The sequence below is a fragment of the Myotis lucifugus genome, unplaced genomic scaffold (assembly GCF_000147115.1).
Source record: "Myotis lucifugus unplaced genomic scaffold, Myoluc2.0 scaffold_54, whole genome shotgun sequence".
NCBI classification, from domain to species: Eukaryota; Metazoa; Chordata; class Mammalia; order Chiroptera; family Vespertilionidae; genus Myotis; species Myotis lucifugus.
The window spans coordinates 4,915,615-4,937,623 of NW_005871102.1; the positions used below are offsets into that span (position 1 = coordinate 4,915,615).

At 37.7% G+C, this 22,009-nt stretch overlaps 1 protein-coding gene across 7 annotated transcripts in view; it reads left to right on the forward strand.

The window, feature by feature from the left end:
- The window catches only part of CEP350 (centrosomal protein 350), a 115,905-nt gene that overhangs the window by 59,009 nt on the left and 34,887 nt on the right, over window positions 1–22,009 (forward strand). For all 7 annotated transcript variants that reach the window (XM_014456060.2, XM_023754001.1, XM_023754000.1 and 4 more), the window contains 7 exons: window positions 366–535; window positions 5,691–5,887; window positions 7,511–7,695; window positions 8,162–8,249; window positions 10,712–10,858; window positions 12,156–12,313; window positions 20,140–20,339. In XM_014456060.2, the coding sequence (XP_014311546.1) occupies window positions 366–535; window positions 5,691–5,887; window positions 7,511–7,695; window positions 8,162–8,249; window positions 10,712–10,858; window positions 12,156–12,313; window positions 20,140–20,339 (1,145 nt within the window). The remainder of the gene's footprint in view (window positions 1–365; window positions 536–5,690; window positions 5,888–7,510; window positions 7,696–8,161; window positions 8,250–10,711; window positions 10,859–12,155; window positions 12,314–20,139; window positions 20,340–22,009) is intronic.

Here is a 22,009-nt window from a genome sequence, read left to right on the forward strand (position 1 = left end):
GGCATGTGCCTGATCGGGATTCAAACTGTGACTTCCTGGTTCATAGGTTGACGCTCAACCACTGACCCATGCAGGCTGGGCCAGTAGCTTGGTTTTAAAATGAAAGGAAATACGGGTGTGAGAGCCTTAGAATAGTGGTTGCCCAGTATGACTATTTAAATGTGAAACCTTCCTCTCTCCTATTCATCTTTTCTAAAAGTTTCTTCTCGGGCTTATGTCTACTTATTATTTTTATGCTTTATATTACGTCTTTTATCATTTTGTATCTTGATCATAACCCCCGTTTCCTTAGCCAGATAAGTTTACTTTGAAGTTATCCTTATTTTGTTGCCTTCTTTGTTTGTTTCTATAATATTCATAAACAGAAGTAGTAGTGGTAGCAGCCGTCAAGAAAGTCCTTCAGTTCCATCTTCTAAGGAAAATGAGAAGAAACTTCACGGTGGAAAGACGGAGAGTTCTATTGATGAACAGGTTCAGACTGCTGCAGATGATTCTCTACGAAGTGACAGTGTACCATCTCTTCCCGATGAGAAAGGTAACTTCCTTGCACATATATGTGTAATTACTTGTTTTGGGAGGCTTCCAGAACCCTTTGAGATATTTTTGTACATTTTATAATGAAAATAATATCTAGATATAGCGTCTATAATTATGACAGCCTTAAGTCTTGGTACCCAGAAGTGAGGTGCTGCCATAACAAATACTAAAAATCTGGTCATGCCTTTAGAATTGGCTAATGAGTAGAGGTTAGAAGTTTTGAGGTACATGCTAGAAAAAGCCTATATTGCCTTGCAGACCTATTGGTAGGAATATGGACATTAAAGGTGATTCTGATGAGCCCAGCTGGCGTGGCTCAGTGGCTCAGTGTAGACCTATGAACCAGGAGATCACGGTTCGATTCCCAGTCAAGGCACATGCCCAGGTTGTGGGCTTGATCCCCAGTGGGGGGCATGAAGGAGGCAGTCGATCAATGATTTTCATCATTGATGTTGCTATCTCTCTCCCTCTCTCTTCTTCTCTGAAATCAATAAAAATTATTTTTTTAAAAGAAGAAATAAAAAGGAAGTTAAAAGTGATGAGCTTGGAGGAGAAACCAAGATGGCGGCATAGGTAAACACCGGAAATTGCTGCTTCGCACAACAACTTCAAAAATACAACTAAAAGACAAAACGGACATCATCCAAAACCACAGGAAGGCTGGCTGAGTGGAAATTCTACAACTAGAAGGAAAGAGAAAAGTGCACTGAGACTAAGAGGAGGTGCGGAAGTAAAGTGCAGAGGTACGGAGGCTCATGTGGAAAGGACTGGCAACTGAGGACACGGTTGTCTTTTTCAATCGGGAGGGAGTCTCAAGCTCCAGACTGCTCTGAACTCCAGTTCCGGGCGAGTCTCTGGGGACCCAGACTCATACGGGGCGAAACTGGACTGTATGGCAGCGGTCGGAACTCGAGGGCGGCATTCTCTCAGAGGTGCTTGCAGCGATTACCGGGACACTGAGATGCAGGGCCTCTTAGGGTAGGACTGAGGAGCAGCCATAGCTGCTTGCTCCACCCTATTGATCCCCTGAGACCCTGCCCCACCCAAGCTGTGCGCAGAGGCTTTTGCATATGAAAGGCCTGGCCCTTTGCAATCTACAAATTACCTAACAAACTGCAGCTGGGTCAGAGAGACCCAGAACTTCCAAAAGAAGGCCCAAGGCCCCACAGCAGCTTACATTGCTTCACAGCTGGGCCTCATCTGGGCACCTCCAAACCCCAAACAAAGAAGAGGAATCTGCAGATCTCTCCATAGCTCCTGCTGGGTAGCCTTAGGCAGAGGCTAAATTAGCACCTCCTTAGAGATCCAAGAGCCAGTGTACCCAGCGGTCAGAGTGGGACCATCCAGATTACAACTCCTCAGATCCATAAGGGACACACTCAGGGGGCAGACTCAGTAAGCACCAAAGCCCCACTGAAGCAAGTCTTGCCCCAGAAAGGTGTCTCAGCACAGGAGTTCTCCCACTGCAGACACAACTGATTCTCACAGCCAATTGGCCTGGAGGTCAATTCCTCCCAGTGATACCTACAACAATCAAGGCTTAACTACAAAAAGACTGTGCACAAAGCCCACATAGGGGTGCACCGAGAGTGTCCACCTCAGGTAATTGGGGAGGCTGAGCCACTGGGCCCAATAGGACACCTAGCACAGAAAGCCACTCTATCAACACAGGGAAGCAGCCAAAATGCGGAGACAAAGAAACAGGTCACAAATGACAGAAATGGAGGAAAGCAAACGACTGGCTATAGAGTTCAAAACCACACTTATAAAGTTTTTCAAGAATTTTCTAGAAACCGCTGATAAATTTAGTGAGACCCTCAAGAAATCTAGTGAGACCCTCGAGGTTATGAAAAAGGACCAACTAGAAATTAAGCATACACTGACTGAAATAAAGAATATTATACAGAGTTCCAACAGCAGACTAGAGGATCGCAAGAATCAAGTCAAAGATTTGAAATACAAAGAAGCAAAAAACACCCAACTGGAAAAGCAAAAAGAAAAAAGAATCCAAAAATACGAAGATAGTGTAAGGAGCCTCTGGGACAACTTCAAGCGTACCAACATCCGAATTATAGGGGTGCCAAAAGAAGAGAGAGAGCAAGATATTGAAAACCTATTTGAAGAAATAATGACAGAAAAGTTCCCCTACCTGATGAAAGAAATAGACTTACAAGTCCAGGAAGCACAGAGAACCCCAAACAAAAGGAATCCAAAGAGGACCACACCAAGACACATCATAATTAAAATGCCAAGAGCAAAAGACAAAGAGAGAATCTTAAAAGCAGCAAGAGAAAAACAGTCAGTTACCTACAAGGGAGTACCCATACGACTGTCAGCTGATTTCTCAACAGAAACTATGCAGGCTAGAAGGGAGTGGCAAGAAATATTCAAAGTGATGAATGCCAAGAACCTACAACCAAGATTACTTTATCCAGCAAAGCTATCATTCAGAATTGAAGGTCAGATAAAGAGCTTCACAGATAAGGAAAAGCTAAAGGAGTTCATCACCACCAAACCAGTATTATATGAAATGCTGAAAGGTATCCTTTAAGAAGAGGAAGAAGAAGAAAAAGGTAAAGATACAAATTATGAACAACAAATACGCGTCTATCAACAAGTGAATCTAAAAATCAAGTGAATAAATAATCTGATGAACAGAATAAACTGGTGAATATAATAGAATCAGGGGCATAGAAAGGGAGTGGACTGACTATTTTCGGGGGCGGGGGGAAGGAATGTGGGGGGTGTGGGAAGAGACTGGACAAAAATCGTACACCTATGGATGAGGACAGTGGGGGGCGTAAGGGCAGAGGGTGGGTTGCGAACTGGGTGGAGGGGAGCTATGGGGGGAAAAAGAGGAACAACTATAATAATCTGAACAATAAAGATTTAATTTTTTTAAAAAGTGATGAACTTGGGTATTTAGCTGAGGAAATTTCTAAGCTACATGTTTAAGTCATGGCCTGGTTTCTCCTGATTGCTTAGAGTAAAATGTGAGAGGAAAGATAAATGGAAGGAATTGTTAAGCAAAAAAGAACCAGAACTTGAAGATTTGGAAAACTCTCAGCCTATCCATATTGTAAAAAATGAGAAAACATGTTCTGGAGAGAACACCAAGGGTGTGACTTGACAGTCACCCCATAAAGAGATTACCCCTGGATTTAATCAGCCATCTCAACAGAAGCCAGGACTATACCAGCAGAGACAGTGCTAATTTGGATTGAAGGGCAAGAGAAGGGATGAAATTTAGGAAGACTTTCAGACTTCTGGGATTCCCATGGATAAGACAGTAGAGCTACCCAGCTGTGAACATGCCTATCCTTCAAGAAAATAGAAGACTGATCCTGAGGTTGATTTATGTATCAGCTGGGTAGCCCCTGCCACCACAGGCTCAGAGCACGAAGGCCAAAGTATAAGGCTGTCCACTCATTGATTTCAGAGGGTGGGGCCACCTCCTTGGTTTCAGTTGTCCAGGCTGCCCCTGCTCAGGGCCTCAGGAGCAAAGCTGGTGCCAGTGGCCAAGTGGGTGCAGCTACCATTCAGGGATGAGGGGCAAGGCCATCCTGGTGGGTGTGGAAAGCATGACTGCCACCTCTGTGGGCTTGAAGGGCAAAGCATCGAGCCAAGGGTGATTATTTTTGAGCCTTAAAAGCTAATGGAATTTGCCTTGCTAGATTTTGGATTTGCTGAAGACCTACTACCCCTTTCTTCTTTGGATTTTTCTCTTTGGAATAGGATTGTCTATTCTACTCTTATGCGACCATTGTGTTTTGAAGCATATAACTTGCCTTGTTTCACAGGTTCGTAGCTAGAAAGGAATTTTGCCTCAGGATGAATGATACCTTGAGTTTCACCCATATCTACTTAGATGACATTTAGCTGAGACTTTGAATGTGTAGTTGATGCTGGAATGGGTTTGGAGGCCCTTGGGATGGGGTGAATGTATTTTGCAAGCAAGAAGGAATGAATTTTGGGGAGCCAGAAAGTGGAAAGTTAGAGACTGAATTTGCCACAAAATTCCTATCTTAAAGGACTCTTAAAACTCAACAACCCAATTAAAAAAAAATAGTCACTTCATTGGAGAAAATATACAAATGTCAAATAGACATAGGAAAGGTATTTAATATCATGTGTCATTAGGAAAATGAAAATTCAATCACAACGAGATACTACAACATACCTGTTAGAATGGCTAAAATCCAAAAAACTGACAACAAATGAGTGGCAAGAATGCAGAGCAACAGGAGTTTACCTGCATTCATTGCTGATGGGAGTACAGAATGCTACTTTGGAGACATTTTCACAGTATTTTATAAGAACCCAGCAATCATGTGCCTAGGTATTTACCCAAGTGATTTAAAAGCGTATGTCTACACAAAAACCTATCACTAATGTCCATAACACTGTTATTCTTATTTGCTAAAAACTGAAAGCTACAAGATGTTTTATGAGGGGAATGGATAGACTGGTAAATCTATACATTGGAATATTTGTCAGTGATTAAAAGGGAGAAGCTATTGCTTCATGCAACAGCATGGTTGCATTTTAAGTGAATTTTAGTAAGTGAAAGAAGCAAGCCCCAAAGATTACATATTGTATGATTTCATTTATATGAAATTCTAGAAAAGGCAAAACTACAGGGATGGAAAACAAATTCATGGTTCCCGGGTGTTAGGTGGTAGAAGAATGATTGACTACAAAGTGGATACATAGCACAGAACTTTTAGTGTGAAACAACTATTATGTAAGGTATTGCATGTTTGTATAGTTGTATGCACTGTCTGGTGCAATGCATCTGTCAAAACCCTAGAATCATCAGCCACAACTAAACACCCCCTCCCCCCCCGATACCAGGATGGAATATAGCCTGTGACCATTTCTCAATTTTCCATAGGGTATTAGTTTTCTAAATGATTTATAGGAGCTCTTTGTAAATTAAGTACATTACACTTTTACCATATTTCTTGTACTAATATTCGATATTTTAGAGTTCTTGTTTGTAAAATAAGTGAATTTTGTTTATTTCATGCTTACTGCTAGTGATTAGTTATGAGTTTATTATATTGTCTCATAAAGAGGCAGCAACTGCCACTAATTGAGTATCTACTGAAAACTGTTATAATGATAAAATCTACTGCTCCATATTCTTTTAGATTCAGCTTCTATTGTAACAGAATATTCTTTGAAATTTGATGAATCCATGACAGAAGATGAAATAGAAGAAAAATCATTTCGATCTTTACTGCCTTCTGAGAGTCATCGCAGATTTAACCTGGAAAAGAGAAGAAGCCATCATGACGACTCTGATGAAGAAACTTCCCCAGAAAAGACTACACTGTCTTCTGCCAAGGTGGGTTTCAGTGTACCTATAGAGATACTTCATAAGTAGTTGTGAATGTGTTCTCTTAAAGTTGTGAGGATACATTTTGTACTTGAACTCAATTGTTAGCTATCAAAATGATTTTCTTAAGATACCAATTTTATGTTACATTGTTGCTATAAAATTAGGCTTTGCCTTCTTTACAAAGTAGAATACAAACTTATTCCTAAGGCCTTTGAGTGTCTGAACCAGAGTTATCTCTTTAGCTTTTTCACTTGTTTCACTCTTAAAAATTTTAATTTTATTTAAAAATTTATATTTATATCATTCTAAAATGTAAACCTTGTGGATAGTAAAGGCAAATTCTTACCATGTTTATATCCCTGGGGCAGTACCAGCCTTACAGTGGTTGTTAAAATTTAATGGCTGGCTGCCCTAGCTGGTTTGGCTCAGTAGATAGAGCATCAGCCTATGGACTGAAGGGTCCCAGGTTTGATTCTAGTCAAGTGTACATGCCTAGGTTGTGTGCTCGATCCCCAGTGGGGGGCGTGCAAGAGACAGCCAATCAATGATTCTCCCGCACCATTGATGTTTCTCTCTCTCTCTCTTCCTCTCCCTTCCTCTCTGAAATCAATAAAAATATATTTTAAAAAAATTTAATGGCTGAATAAATTAGTAGATGAATGTTACCCCCTCTCGTGTTTTTTTTTTTAATTATATTTTTATTGATTTCAGAGAGGAAGGAAGTGGGAGAGAGAGAGAGAAAGATCCATGATGAGAGAGAATCATGGATTGGCTGCCTCCTGCAAGTTCCTCACTGGGGATCGAGCCCACAACCTGGGCATGTGTCCTTTACTGGAATCGAACCTGGGACCTTTTGGTTTGCAGGCCAACGCTCTATCCACTGAGCCAAACCGTCCAGTGCTCGTGCCTTTTTTGAATAATGTTTTCTACATGGTTGTCAATATTTTAAAAAAAAGTTTTTATTGATTTCAGAGAGAGAGAGAGAGAGAGAGAGAGAGAAACATCAGTGATGAGAGAGAATCATAGATCAGCTGCCTCCTGCATGCCCCCTACTGGGGATTGAGCCTGCAATCCAGGCACATGCCCTGGTTGGGAATTGAACCATGACCTCCTGGTTCATAGGTTGACGCTCAATCACTGAGCCACACCAGCTGGGCAGTTGGCAACATTTTTAATTTAATTCTTTTTATTTATATAATATTTTATAAGTGCATGTTTCTTTTTTTTTTTTTCTGCATACCTCTTTTAGTGAAGTGAATTATGTTCCAAAAGGTTTAGATCAGTGGTTCTCAACCTGTGGGTCGCCAACCTGTGGGTCGCGACCCCTTTTCACAGGGGTCGCCTAAGACCATCGGAAAACACATATATAATTACATAGTGTTTTTGTGATTAATCACTATGCTTTAATTATATTCAATTTGTAACAATGAAAATACATCCTGCATAGCAGATATTTACATTACGATTTATAACAGTAGCAAAATTACAGTTATGAAGTAGCAACGAAAATAATTTTATGGTTAGGGGACACCACAACATGAGGAACTGTATTAAAGGGTCGCGGCATTAGGAAGGTTGAGAACCACTAGTTTAGATGATCATAAACTCAAAGTAAACTCTTTGTGTTAGGAGCTGAGCATGCCATTCTCAGGAGGACAAGATAGCTTTTCTAAGTTTACTATGGAGATGGTTCGACAGTATATGAAAGAAGAGGAAATGAGGGCAGCTCACCAGTCTTCACTCCTGCGTCTCCGTGAAAAAGCCTTGAAGGAGAAAACTAAGGCTGAATTAGCCTGGCTAGAGCATCAGAAAAAGTAAGTTCTTTCAGTGAACATAGTTTTCACTGTTTAATTTTTCTCATTAAAACCAAATGCTTGGTTTTTAAAGATGATTTTGTTTCTTTGATTTGATCAACCCGGTTTCATAAGCTAGAAATATGGCTGCCATATTTGAATCATGTTGCTTTTAAGACCTTCTACTCACGTAACATTTTCTTTGCATTTCTCTTTTTTCACTTAACTGACTTTTATGTTGTTATTTTATACTTAATTCCCTTATTATATTGTAAATTTCTTAAACCTTTTTTTTTTAAAGAACACAATCTAGTTTGCATATATTGTTTGTGCAGTGAAATAATTGTTGGGATAGGAATTGCTGCATGGAGCAACTGTTTTCCCCATTTGAAAATGTTTAATTGGTTTAGAGACTTTAGTGGTTGGAATTATTGACATTAGACTAGAAATTTAATCTAATCTTTGTCTTGATGGGAAATATTTGCAGACATCTCAGAGACAAAGGAGAAGATGATAAAATGCCCCCACTTCGGAAGAAGCAGCGTGGCTTGCTCTTAAAGTTGCAGCAAGAAAAGGTATGTTAGGAAAAAGACTACTGTAAGGAACTTATCATAAGGCAAGTTAGATGTGGAATCTACTATTTTGCCTAATCAATTAATTGAGATTTAATTGATATTCACCACTGTTTATGCCTATACTACTATAATTACAGGAGTTGCTTGGTAGTCTACTATATTTCTCCAAATTAGGATTGCGTGTCACTGGTGACTTAATACAATATAGCAGCGATTTTCAACCTGTGAGCCGCAAGAATTTTTAAAATATGCAATACCTGACTAGTTATTGATCTCTTTCCTTTAGGTTGTCAAATGAAAAAATGACAACAGCCAACACAATAGCCACCAGTGTTCTTGAATCAAAATTATATACCTTTTTTTTTGACAAATTGGCAAAAAATAAATGTTTTGGCATGTTGCAGAATTTTAGTAATTAGTTTATGTATACTATGAAATGAAAAAGGTTGAAAATCGCTGCAGTATAGAATCAAGTCTTCTGCCTTATTGACCTGTTGCCAGTTACTATTTTTTTAGTATGTAAAATAAAATAGTCCTTTGAAATGCATATTTTTTTTAAAATAAGGTATTTATAAGAGTTTATTTAGATTAATATTTTTTAATCACTGTTTTCCCAAATAGATTTCTAAGGCATATTAATTACAAGTTGACAAATATTTTGGTTTAGTGGACTCAGAAACACGTGGGATTTGAATCTTAGAGAGGCAGCATGGTGTAGTGCTTAAAAATTCAGCTCTAGAGTCAGATTGCCTGGGTTAAAATCCAAAGTTTCATAACTTAGGACAAGTTACTTAACTTCTCAGTGCCTCAGTTTCCTCATCTGTCAACTGAGGATAATACTGATAATATACTTTGCAGGGTTGTTGGGAGGAATAAATGAATTAATAAATAATAAACTTAGAACAGCCCTTGGCACACAGTAAGTGCTCAATAAATGTTAGTTGTTATTACTTGAATTCTAGCTTTTTCACTTGCAATTGTGTAATCATAGTCAAGTTTAAGTAACTCTGTGAGACTTAAGTTCCTTATCTGTGGGAGTGAGATTATATAGACTTCATGTGGTGGTTGTAAGGACTGAATGCCATAACATATGTAGATATATTTCATATTGCCTGGTCAGTATGGAATCAATAGATTCTATTTTTCTTTCCCCTTATTGACCTGTTGCCAGTTACTATTTTGTTAGATGGTCAATGAACTTAATCATTTGAGTTATATGTTGGATTACTACTTAAATAGCGTTTTGTTTTGTTTTTAGTTTACCTAGGAAACATGATTGCAAGAAATTATAAGTAACAAATTGTTAATGTCTTTATTATGTTTATTTTTATTGACAAGAAAACAGATTAAAACATTTTTGAAAAAAGGCCCTGTTAAATTTTAACATTTATTAACAGCAAAGTGTATCATCTTTTGCTCACTTAATTAGCAATAGAGAGCTTATAATATCCTGTGTAGAGAGAGCTTAGTGCAATGTAGTCTTAAATGTTTTTGGTGGCATTTTAAGTGGAGACAACTCTGTTTTGAAAACAAATTTAAAACTTTTAAGGGTTAAAAAACACACACACCCTTTTAAGGGCCATAAAATGATTCATCCTCTTGGTCTAATTTTTTGGAATCTCCCCTAAAGAACTAATCCATAGTATGAAACAATTATAAACATTAAAGCAGTGTTAGTGATAGTAAAAATTTATAAGGAACTTATACTAGAAAATGTGAAGGGCATATTAAGTATAAAAAGAGCAGATAAATCATAGTCTGTTGTAATTATAATTATTTAAGGGTTATGTTAAATTATTTTAGATAGATGAAGTTATGTGACTTGTTTTCCCTTTTTCAATATTGACAAAGTTTTCAATGTTACTTTTATCTTGAAACTAGTGGCCCATTGCAGGAAGATTCCTGCAAGAATAGGGCTTCCTCGGGCCTATTCCTGCAAGAATAGGGCTTCCTGAGACCGGAGCGAAGCAGAGAAGGGAGCGAAGCCCACCGAGGCGGGCTTTGCTCCCTTCTCCGCTGCCTCGCTCCCTCCCTTCGCCGCTTAGCCCTCGGCTCCCTCCCTTCTCTGCCACCTGGGCTCTCTCCCTTCTCCGCCACTTTGCTCCCTCACCAGGTCACTGATCCAAGGCCTGGGGCCCGTGGGCAGCGTCACTCGCGCGCTGCCTGCCCCGCCTCACCGGGTCCCGGGTCCCGCAGGCAGCGTCGCTCGCGTGTGCTGCCAGCCCCGCCTGCTGTATGCAAATTAGCCACCATCTTTGTTGGCGGTCAATTTGCATATCATGCCGATTTGCCAATGGGAGGTGTAGCGAAGGCACGGTCAATTACCCTGTTTGTCTGTTATTAGATAGGATACTGTATATGTTTATTCTTGTTAAATGTGATGATTGGATTTTCTTTTTAAAATATTACTTTGGACCATTCTCCTCTAATCTCAGTCCCTCTCCTAACTCTTTAAACCTTAGGCAGAAATTAAACGACTTCAAGAAGCTAATAAGGCAGCTCGGAAGGAAAGACAACTGATTCTTAAACAGCAGGAGGAGATAGAAAGGATCCGACAGACCACCATAAAACTGCAGGAGAAGTTAAAGTCTGCAGGGGAAAATAAATTGGTAAATCACATGAAATTATTATTTCTTTGCTTTTGGCCTCATGCTGCTTGTTAATACCTAGCCCTGCCTCATTTTCTGATATGATGGGTACGCTCATTCTAGCACTGTGATACATGATGAACTAGGGTAAAGTTTTATGTATGTGCCTTTATGTACAGTGATAGTATTTTTTTTTACTATGGAATATTCAAGTTTTGAAAGGAACACATGGCTCATATATTAGTTTAAAAATGTTTTCCATTTATGAACTCAGTTGAGACAGAGAACCTTGTTATTTCTCATCAATCCAGATACATTCCTTAGAATTAATGAGAGACTATTTTTGCTATTTATATGAAACTTATTTCAGCTATTCAATGTTAATATAATGATACATGATTCAAAGGAGAGACACAGACTATGTTCTCTGGGAATTTCACCTCACTCTGGGCTCATGATTTGCCATGTCCCACTGGACATCCCCATTGCCCGACTTGGGCTCCTATTTCCCGCTTAGGCCACTCTCCTACATTAGATGCTCTTCATCTCACTCAGGTTGGGACACCTCACTCTCAGCCTCTTTGTCTTTCTCCACCTTGTTCTGTTCATCTAATGATTTTAGGACTGAATCGTTCAGGAAGGAGAAGGCCTCTGCTTTGTTTGTATTGTTCACAAAATAAAAAGTCATGATTATTCCTATCCAGCTTCCAAAAAAAGTAGAGAATAAATGATTATTTGTAGGAAAGTCTTACTAAGCAATTAAAGTTTTACTTTTGTTCATTAGGTATAATATATTGATTAAACCAATGGTTCCTAAATGTTTTATTATAAACTTTTTAATTTGTAAAAACATTGTTTTCTATAAGGAATATTTAAAGAAAAAGATCCATCCATCAGTATGATTAAAATAATTATGTGTTCCTTTCATTGTGTCTGTACATATGTTTTATATAGTTATAATGTCTGTAATTATATATTCCTCTTGAGGAATATATATAATTTTTATGTATATTAGAGAGGACATTTAGATACCAGATTACTAACAGCAGAAGTTTTTTAAATTTTTTTTACTTCTTAAAAAAACATTACACTTTGTGATTATATATAAATATATGTAAAATACACAGAACATAAAATTTATATTTTAACCAGTTTTAAATATGTGATATAATTTTGTCATCTAATAATACCATAATTTCAGCTATTTTATAAATACTGTTTTGGATATAAACTTAATTTTGAAATGACAGTGTTTATGATCACTTTGAGATCTTGAATTTTCGTAAAAGTGTAATACTTTATCCCCCTTTCTTTGTAGGACTCTCATAGTGATGATGATACAAAGGATAATAAGGCAGTCAGTCCTGGTCCAACTGACTTGGAGACCCGAAGTCCTTCCCCCATTTCCATCTCCAGCAGTGAAACTAGCAGCATTATGCAGAAACTGAAGAAAATGAGAAGCCGCATGGATGAAAAGTAATTCATTTTCATAAATAGTTCCTGTTTTCATTGAAAGTAGTATTAAAAAATAATATTTTTAATGTACTTCATTAGATTAGTTTGGTATAACATAGTACTTTATGGATTTAGTAGCATTTTAGCAGAAAGATTGCCAGTCTACAGGTCAGTTAAATATAGATCTGATTTATAAAGCACATATTCTTGTTTTTAATATAGCCATGTTTCTTATTTTTAAAATCAAAAGTAGTATTTGTACATATACCGATGACAAGGTTTTCTCCTTTCTTTTACCAAAAGTTATGAGTAAGTGTGAAATTTGTACTTTCTCTGAAATCTGAGGACAGGTCTCCTGACTTGGGGAAGCAATTAATTAATGGTATGTCCTGAGATCTTATCCTGTGGTTTTTTGACAACTCTCAGGCTTATTCCAATAGAAGAGAGAAATTTAACCTTGTGAGTAGGTGTGGATTGCTCAATTGGAACTACAAAGACTGAAATTCTCCTGGGAATTTTAAGTATTAGTTTCTAAAGGCTCTTTTAAAGAAGCTACTTAAATATAGCTCAGTTGTATGTCCCCTTTGACCATGTAAAAGAACATTAATGTGAGAGTTTACTCTTTTTGGTGTACATTTCATTAAATATGTAAATTAGCTGCTAGTGGACCCTACCTTTGATTAAAGAAAAACCTCTACTTTCTTTAAATATGGAAGGAGACCCATTACAAATTTTTGTTGATTGCCATTTTATTTTAAGTTAGCAATTTGAACCACAGGTTGAACTTAAGTTGTATCTTGATATCCTTTGGCAGTGTACCACACATCACTAAATGTAATAATGCTCTGTATTCATAAATATGCTCTATATTCAAAATAATGCTCTACATTCATTAAATCAACCTATGACTTAATTAGTTTCTGAACAACTAAGCTGTTGTAAGTCAAATGTTAATAACTATAGGTGTGGTGTTATACATTGGCACTTCATTGCTTTAGTGAAATTACATTTCTTTTTTTTTTAAATATGTTTTTGTTGATTTTTTTTAAGAGAGAGAGGAAGGGAGAGGGATAGAGAGAAACATTGATGAGAAAAAAGCATCATCAATTGGCTGCCTCATTCATACCCCCTACCAGGGATCAAGCGTAAAACCCAGGCATGTGCCTGACCAGTAATCAAACCAGCAATCTCTTGGTTCCTGGGTCAACACTTAACCACTGACCCATACCAGCCTGGCTGAAATGGCATTTTAAAACTTAATATTAGCATTTCATAACTTAAAAATACCCAAGTTGATTATAAAAATAAGTTTAAAAAATACAAATTTTAAAAATGTAAGGGGTTAAAACCAAATATTCATCAATGTGTAAGTATTCCTTTTGGATGATTTCCATGGAATAGACTAATTAATTAAGGCTTTTTCAAATAGGAACTTAGTGAAATCCTGTATCATAAAAGGCTAATATGCAAAATGACCAAACAGCGGAATGACCGGTTGCTATGATGCGCACTGACCACCAGGGGGCAGATGCTCAACGCAGGAGCTGCCCCCTGGTTGTCAGTGTACTCCCATGGGGGAGTGCCGCTCAGCCAGAAGCCGGGCTCATGGCTGACGAGTGCAGTGGCTGTGGTGGGAGCTTCTCCTGCCTCTGCAGCAGTTGGACATCCCCTGAGGGCTCCTGGACTGCGAGAGGGTGCAAGCCGGGTTGAGGGGCCCCTCCTCCCCCCAACTGCACAAATTACATGCACCGGGCCTCTAGTACAAAATAATATTGAATGTAAGCTGCAATTGAAAAATAAAATATATTTATTTAGTGAAAGCAAAACAAAACCAAAAAATATTTATGGTAATGCCTGACTAATATTGAAATCTTCACCATGTCTGCTGAATTTAAAAAGTTAAGGATTTAACTTGCAAGGAAGGCTTTTGATATTTAATTAAAGAAGATATTTTAATTAGAATTTTAAAGAATGTAATACATATTGCCTTAAATTAGAAATATAATTTTTATAGAGAAGATTCTAGACTAAGTGTAGTAGCTGAATAAATCCTGATAGTCTGTTAATATATTTTTATTTATTTATTTTCTAGATAGGAATAATATACCTGTCTTATTTTGTTTATTTAAGTATATGTAAATTATTAGATAATGTTAAGTAATTGAATAGAGTTTTCTATAGGAAAAAAATACTAGACTGCATTTTCTTTTAGGTCAGTTATCTTATCCTCATTTATCTTTCTTTTTGAATATCATTAAGGACTAGGAAAGGTAGAAGAGAATATTGGGGGGATAAATGGTGATGGAAGGAGACTTGACTTGGAGTGGTAAACACACAATACAGTATATAGGTGATGTATTATAGAATTGTACACCTGAAACCTATATAATTTTATTAACCAACTAGAGGCCCGGTGCACGACATTCATGCACTGGGAGGTGTGGGGGTCCCTCAGTCCGACCTGGACCCTCTCCAATCTGGGAGCCCTCAGGGGAGTCCTCTCTAATCCGGAAGTTTCTGTCTGTCTTTGCAATCATATGAGTGAATTGTCTGAGACCCCCAACTCAGTTTGGTTTGTTGCTCACAGAATAATAGAGGCATTTTTTTTTCTTTGCTTCATTGGTGGAGATTTCCTGGAAGTTTTAGGATATCTTCCTTTTAATTTTTCCTAGATACTCTGATTTTACTTATGTCTCTCACCTTTGCTTTCCCTCCATCCCCCACCACAACACTAACCTGCTCCAGGCTCACTTTGCTCTAGTGCAGCGGTTCTCAATCTGTGGGTTGCAACCCCTTTGGGGGTCGCACGACCCTTTCACAGGGGGAGCCTAAGACCATCAGAAAACACATATATAATTACATATTGTTTTTGTGATTAATCACTATGCTTTAATTATGTTCAATTTGTAACAATGAAATTGGGGGTCACCACAACATGAGAAACTGTATTAAAGGGTCGCGGCATTAGGAAGGTTGAGAACCACTGCTCTAGTTTGTAGGAGAGCCGTCTGCTACAAGAACTATGATTCCCAGCATTCCTGGTGCTCCCCGCGCTCTGGGCTTCCACTTCACTCCTGGGGCTGCCATCAGAACTATTCCCAGAATTCCTGGTGCTCCCCGCGCTCTTGGTTTTCCCTTCCTGCTCTGTCTCCGTTCCATGGCCTCCCACTCTGCCAAGTCCTCTAAGCAACCAGCTCTCCCTCTCGGCTCTCCGTCTGGCGGCTTGGGAGCCAAGTTCCCCAAGCCGCTCCACTCTCCCTGGCTCTCCCGCTCTGCTCTCCGCCCGGCAGCTTGGGGGGTGGCTGAGGGAGCCACGTCCCCCCAAGCCTCCAGCTCTCCCGCTCTGCTCTCCACCCGGCGGCTTGGGGGGAGCAACCAAGGGAACCACGTCCCCCCAAGCTGCTGGCTCTTCCGCTCTGCTCTCCACACGGCACCTGTGTATACAAATTAACCCGCCATCTTTGTTGGGTTAATTTGCATAAGCACTCCTGATTGGCTGGTGAGTGTAGCGGAGGGATGGTCAATTTACATGTTTCTCTTTTATTATATAGAATGTCACCTCAATAAATTCAAGAAAAAAAGAAAGGAAATGCTTAAGGACTTGAAAAAATTAATCCATTTTCAAATTAAAAACAAATTTTATTTTTACTTATAACAATATAACATTAAGGAATCCTAGAGGCAGAAAGAATTTTAAAATGATTTAGGATATTAGATTTTTATTTAATATTTTTCAGAACCAAATGATTTTAGAACTGGTTGTTTCATTTAAAAATTTAGATCCTAATTTTGCTCTTTCAAATTATATGATTTTATAATATGTTGGGACAATCTGTAGTTATAATAGCTTAGTTGGGGAGGAGGTTCTCATTTATGTCACATGGCCTACCAGTTTGTTGTATTAAAAAAGTGTTAGGAGATACTTGAATGGAGAAAGAAAGAATCATAAAATGCTATTACTAGGAGGGTTTTTAGGGAAGTCATCTAATATAGTCCCTTAGTTTTACAGGAAGGAATGATGCCCACAGAGATTAAGTAACTGGTCCCAGGTCACACACACATCAAATGGCAGAGCTGGAACTGGAAACCTGCTCTCTGAACTTTAGCCAACTAAAATTAAAGTTGAATTAAGTTGGCCTATCTGCTTTTAACCTTAGAATTAAAAAAAACACCTACATTGATGACTTAAAGTTATCTAAGTAGAAACTGAGCCTTCTAAATAGTATTTATCGAAACTGGAAAAAGGCCCATTGGCTCATTGCTGGAGTTGAATAGCTGCATAGCTCAAGTTTAGAGTGTGAAAGTGTGACTTTAAAAATGACGCAATTACTCATGAATTTCTTAAGATTAAACATTATCATCTATATATATAAAAGCCTAAGCAACCGTTCGACCTGTCGACCAGTCTCTATGACACACACTGACCACCAGGGGACAGATGCTCAACGCAGGAGCTGTCCCCTGTTGGTCAGTGCGCTCCCTCAGTGGGAGCACTGCGCAGCTGACCGATGGATGCCAGACACTGGGCTCAGGGCTGGCCACCGCAGCCCGGAGACCGCAGTGGAGTGGCAGTGAGCCTGCTGAGCGGCAGTGGCAGGCACATTGGGGCCAGGATGAGCAGGAGCAGCAGGCGGTGTTGGACTGCTGGTTTTGGCCCGATCCCTGCAGGCCACGCAGAGGGACCCCACCGGGCCTCTAGTAGGAACATAATAATCTCCATACTCTATTAAATCTATTATACATCTAATCCTAGTACACTTTTCTTACTATCAGAGGCCTTGTTTGGGTGATGCCTTAACAACAACTATAAAGTGTATTAGTAGCATTTTCTATTAGTGGGCATTTATGTCTCCATAATTCACAAATTTTATTTCTTGTGCAGCGTCTTGAAGGATTGTTAAGTCTAGTGTAAAATACTGTGCTTTTCTCTCAACTTTAGTTATTTAGCTTTTAAAAGATACTCTTTACTTCTAAAATGTACATATATTAAATAAGGAACATATATGTTCTGGGAAGAAGTTCTAACTTTAAGTTAAAACTTTAATTATACTATTTATTTTAATTTATTTTTCTCTTAGCCCTTTCTTCTGGTGTTCATTTCTAACCTAGAGCTTTTGAATATGCTTAATCTTTACAAATGAAGAAAAAGATCACTATTTGTTTTAATAAAGAAAATTATCCTTTATTGTGCTGGACAAAAAAATTAAATTGTATCTTTTTACAGTTTATTGCACATGTTTCAATATTCTTTTTATACTAGGTCATGCATGCATTTAGCGGTTATACACTTAATAAGAGGGTGGGTGAAATTTGAGTGTTGAATAGATTTTTTTTGGACCTTTTGCCAAGTAAATGTGTTTTCACAAAGTATTTTGATAATTGGCATCAAAATAAGTTTATTATATGTTCTTGCATTAAAGAATGGCATTAAAGAATGGCAAGGAAGATTGCAGTGTCTTACTGAAATTTATTTTTCCTCGAACTTTGGTGCAGAAAATCAAGGCAATCCAGGTGTGTGTGTGTGTGTATGTGTGTAAATGAAAGAGAGGCGAAATACTAAGTTGTATACAGAAAACAGACTTGAGATCGTCTGTTTTCTAAAAATACACCTAGGAAAGACTGTGCATACTTTTTAAAATCCAAATGAGTGGCTGGGTTTATGCCTAGATTTTCTCACTTCTGTGACGTACTGATATTATTCCTTGCCCTTCCAAGGCAATAAATGTTGCCTTGATCCACAAGTTATTGTTGTGTGCATGTGAACAGGAGCATGCTCTGTCAAAGAGAATTAGCCTTTCCAAACTTATTTACTAGACTTATTTATTCTTTCATGTATATAATGATCTATTTGTTATTTAAAAAGAAGGGAAACTAGTGGATTTTTGCTGTTTTTATAACTTTAACATATATAATTTTCTTACCTTTAACCTTGTGATTGAGCTGTCCACAGCATGAATTTTAAAACTGGAATTAGCTTAGTTTATTCTTAATTATATGTCCTGATACTTTATAGGATAGATATTGTATTTCAATATTATTATTCAAGTGGGCCTTTGTTAAAAATAAAGCAAGAAACCTCTACCTGGTCCTGTTAGTAGCAGTAAATTTTTTTGTTGTAGAGGTGAATAGTGTATTTTTACTATAAATTGATTTTCTAAATTACATTATTATTTTCAAGTTGATAATGATGATAAGGTTAAGTAAGGCAAATGTAGTGCTTTTTTATTTAATTTCAAGCTTAAAATATATGACAAGTTACAGATATAAAAATCACTTGCTCAGGATTACATATGTATGTAGAATTGCTGATACGTAGGTTCCCAGCCATAATTGTACTTTATGCTAAAGCTTATGGGGCAATTTATTTAGCTGCAGAATGTACTTCTTATTACTTTACTAACAAACAAGTAAATTACTTAAAAGTGTAGATGATGGTTAAGCAACATGTGAGAAGAAAGGCATGTTTATTCAGAAATCATTGGTAAGGTCTATAAAAAGTACATGTTTTATGTGTCACACAGAGTATAACACTTGCTTTAACTGAGTAGCTTATAATGTTCTTCAGGAAACATATTAAAAGTTCCTCACTCAGCTCTTATGCTTTCCCTTTCTCATTCTTTCTGCCTCTTGATCTCTTGGTTTTAAAATCTTCCTCCTTATTTTGTAGACACTGCTCTCCTGTTCACTACTTCTTCTCTGTCTTTACGTCTCATCACTGGGCCTCTCTCAGTGTCTGTTTTCCCAACCTCCATCCCAAATTCCAGCTGTATATCTACAACCAGTTGGTCAGGTAACTGCACCTTTTTCAGTGCACTCTTTGATAGAGCATGCTCTGTTCTTTCTGTTTGTTTTGTTTGCTTTTTTCTTTTTTGTTTGTTTGTTTGTCCTAACAGCATAGAGGCCTCTTGTCAAATGTCCCATAGATTTTACCTTTTTGTTTCTACATGAATTTAACATGCTGGCTGTTCAAGAAGTGGAGTGACAGTTCCTGGGCTTTTTATTAAGTGTTTGTTGGATGCGTGGGTGCATTTTTGTTGATTAGCTACCACTGCAGATCTAATTCCACTAATATAAGCAGCCCACCTTTTATTTAGCTGTTGCATCTACATTTGAGGACAGTTCAAAAAGCTTTTCCTAAATCGGTAATTTCTCCTAACATTTTGGAGCTAAGAGTTACTGGGCTATTTAATTTCAAAGATCAGGTTAAATTGAGAAATTTGAGGTATTTGCTGCATCCTTTACTCCAGTAAATAAACAGTTATGTTTATATACATTAGACATCTGACTGTGGTGCTCAGTGTTCTCTTCGTGAAAAACAGTAACACCTGACATTGTATCTCTTAGGTAATGGCTACCAAACTCACTATACCTGAGGCAAAACCAGACTGCATTTGAAAAAGGGACATAAACATGCTTTTTGTTTGTTTGCTTGTTTGGGGGCTTTAAGGGTTTTTTTGTTGTTGTTTTGGTCTTTGTTGTTTTGCATTTGTGTTTTCTGGCCTGAGCCTTCAGAAAAAATTCCTTATGTCTTCTCTTATGAAAAAGAATCACCTATGAAAAATGAATATATATTATCAATCATGGTTGTGCAGATGTTCTCAAGATTTTTTTCTCTGAATTTACCACCCTTTTTTCCTTTGCTACTCTTACAATTACAAGTAAAACATAAATTCTCTCATTTTCTAAGTTGACTTATCAAAGCCTCTGTTATCGCAAACTTTTTTAGAGGAGTAGTGTGAATGTTCTTTTTTACACAGCTTGTTGATAAGGTGCTGAGTGATAGCACTCTCAAAGTGATTTCTGCCTGTAGACTTGTTCTCTCACTGTTCTTCATGGTGTGACCATAGGTTTCTGACAAAGCGGGAGCAAAAACTAATGCAACGGCGACAACATGCAGAAGAGCTGCTAGAGTGGAAGCGACGTTTAGATGCAGAGGAAGCAGAAATTCGTCAGATGGAAAAACAAGCTTTGGCTGCCTGGGACAAAGAATTAATAAAACCTAAAACTCCTAAGAAAGAATTGGAGGACCAGAGAATAGAACAGAAAGGTAATAAATACTGACTGTATTCAGACTACAAACTAAAGCCTAATATAATGAAAGAGTTACTTCATTATTTTTTAAAAATGTGAATGATTAAGGGTGATGAAAGCCATATATGTACATTTGCTACAGAAATTGGAAAGTTGGGAAAATATTGTGAATAGCTTTATGCTAATATACTTGAAAACTTAGAAGAAATGGGTAAATTCCATGAAATGGAAATGGGGTATTCTGTGACCAAGTGGAATCTAACACATTAAAAAATTGATAATGTGGTGAATGACTTAGACAAATTTAAGGGAAAAAATCCATGACATCTTAGTGGATTCAAAAAAGGCAATCTAAAGTCTAAAAAGCATTTGTAATAAAGCACAAACCAATCTTAAAACAGACATCATACTTAATGATAAAACATAGAAGGCTTTCCCTCTGTATTTGGAAATAAGACCAAGATGCCTTTTTTTTTTTAGGGAGAGTGGAAGAGAGAGGGAAGGACAGAGAGAAACATCAAGGGAAACACATTGATTGGTTGTCCCCTGCAGGAGCCCCAATCAGGGCCTGGGCTGGGGAGGAGCCTGCAACCAAGGTATGTGCCCTTGACCAGAATCGAACCCAGGACCCTTTGTTCTGCAGGCTGACACTCTATCCACCGAGCCAAACTGGCTAGGGCCAAAGATGCTTATTTTCACCTAAGGCAGCAGTCGCCAACCTTTCGGACCTCACAGACCACCAGTGGTCCATGGATCACCAGTTGGCGACCGCTGACCTAAGGAGTGAAAGGAAAAAGCAAAACTCTCCATTATTACAGATAGAGCTATGCACATAGGATATCTAGCACTCACATGACAGTTATTAGAATTAATAAGTGAGTTTAGCAAGGTTGCTGGATATAAAATCCATAAACAAAACTCAATTACATGTCTATAGCAGAAATTGGTTAGAAAAATCTAATTTTTAAAAGAAATATCATTTCTAATACAAATAAAAAATATGAAGTACCTAAGAATAAATATACCAAAAAGTACATGATCTTTGTTTATAAAATTAACAATTTTATTGAGACATTAGAGAAGACCAAAATAAATGGAAAGCTTTCCCATATTCACAGACAGATTCAGTATCATAAACTTGTTAATTCTCCCTGAATTTATAGATTCAAGACAATTAAAATCAGAAACCCAGCAAGATTTCTTCATAAAGTTTAATAAGCTCATTTTAAAATTTATATGAAAGAGCAAAGGACCAAAAAGCAAAGACACTCACTCCTAAAAAAGAACCACAAAATGCAGGAACTTATTTTATCAGATAGCAGACTTCTAAAAGTATAATAATTTAAACAATATGATATTTGTACAGAGATAGACAAAAGAACTATGAAACAGCCCTGAAAAAAAACCCCTGCATAAGAAAATTTTACTTTTGACACAGGTAACTTTGCAGACTAGTGAAGAAAGGAGGAACTCACCAATAAATTTTTGTGGGAGAAAAAAAAAAAAGTTGGATCCCCACATGACCATATAAAAAGATCCATCTCAAGGAGGAAAGAAACTTGTATATGACAAAACTATAGAACTTTTAGAAGACAATATAAGAGAGCTATGTTTATGACACCCAGGGGAGGGCAAGATTTAACATGCTATGCAAAACAAAAACCATTAAGGGAAAGATTGGTAAAT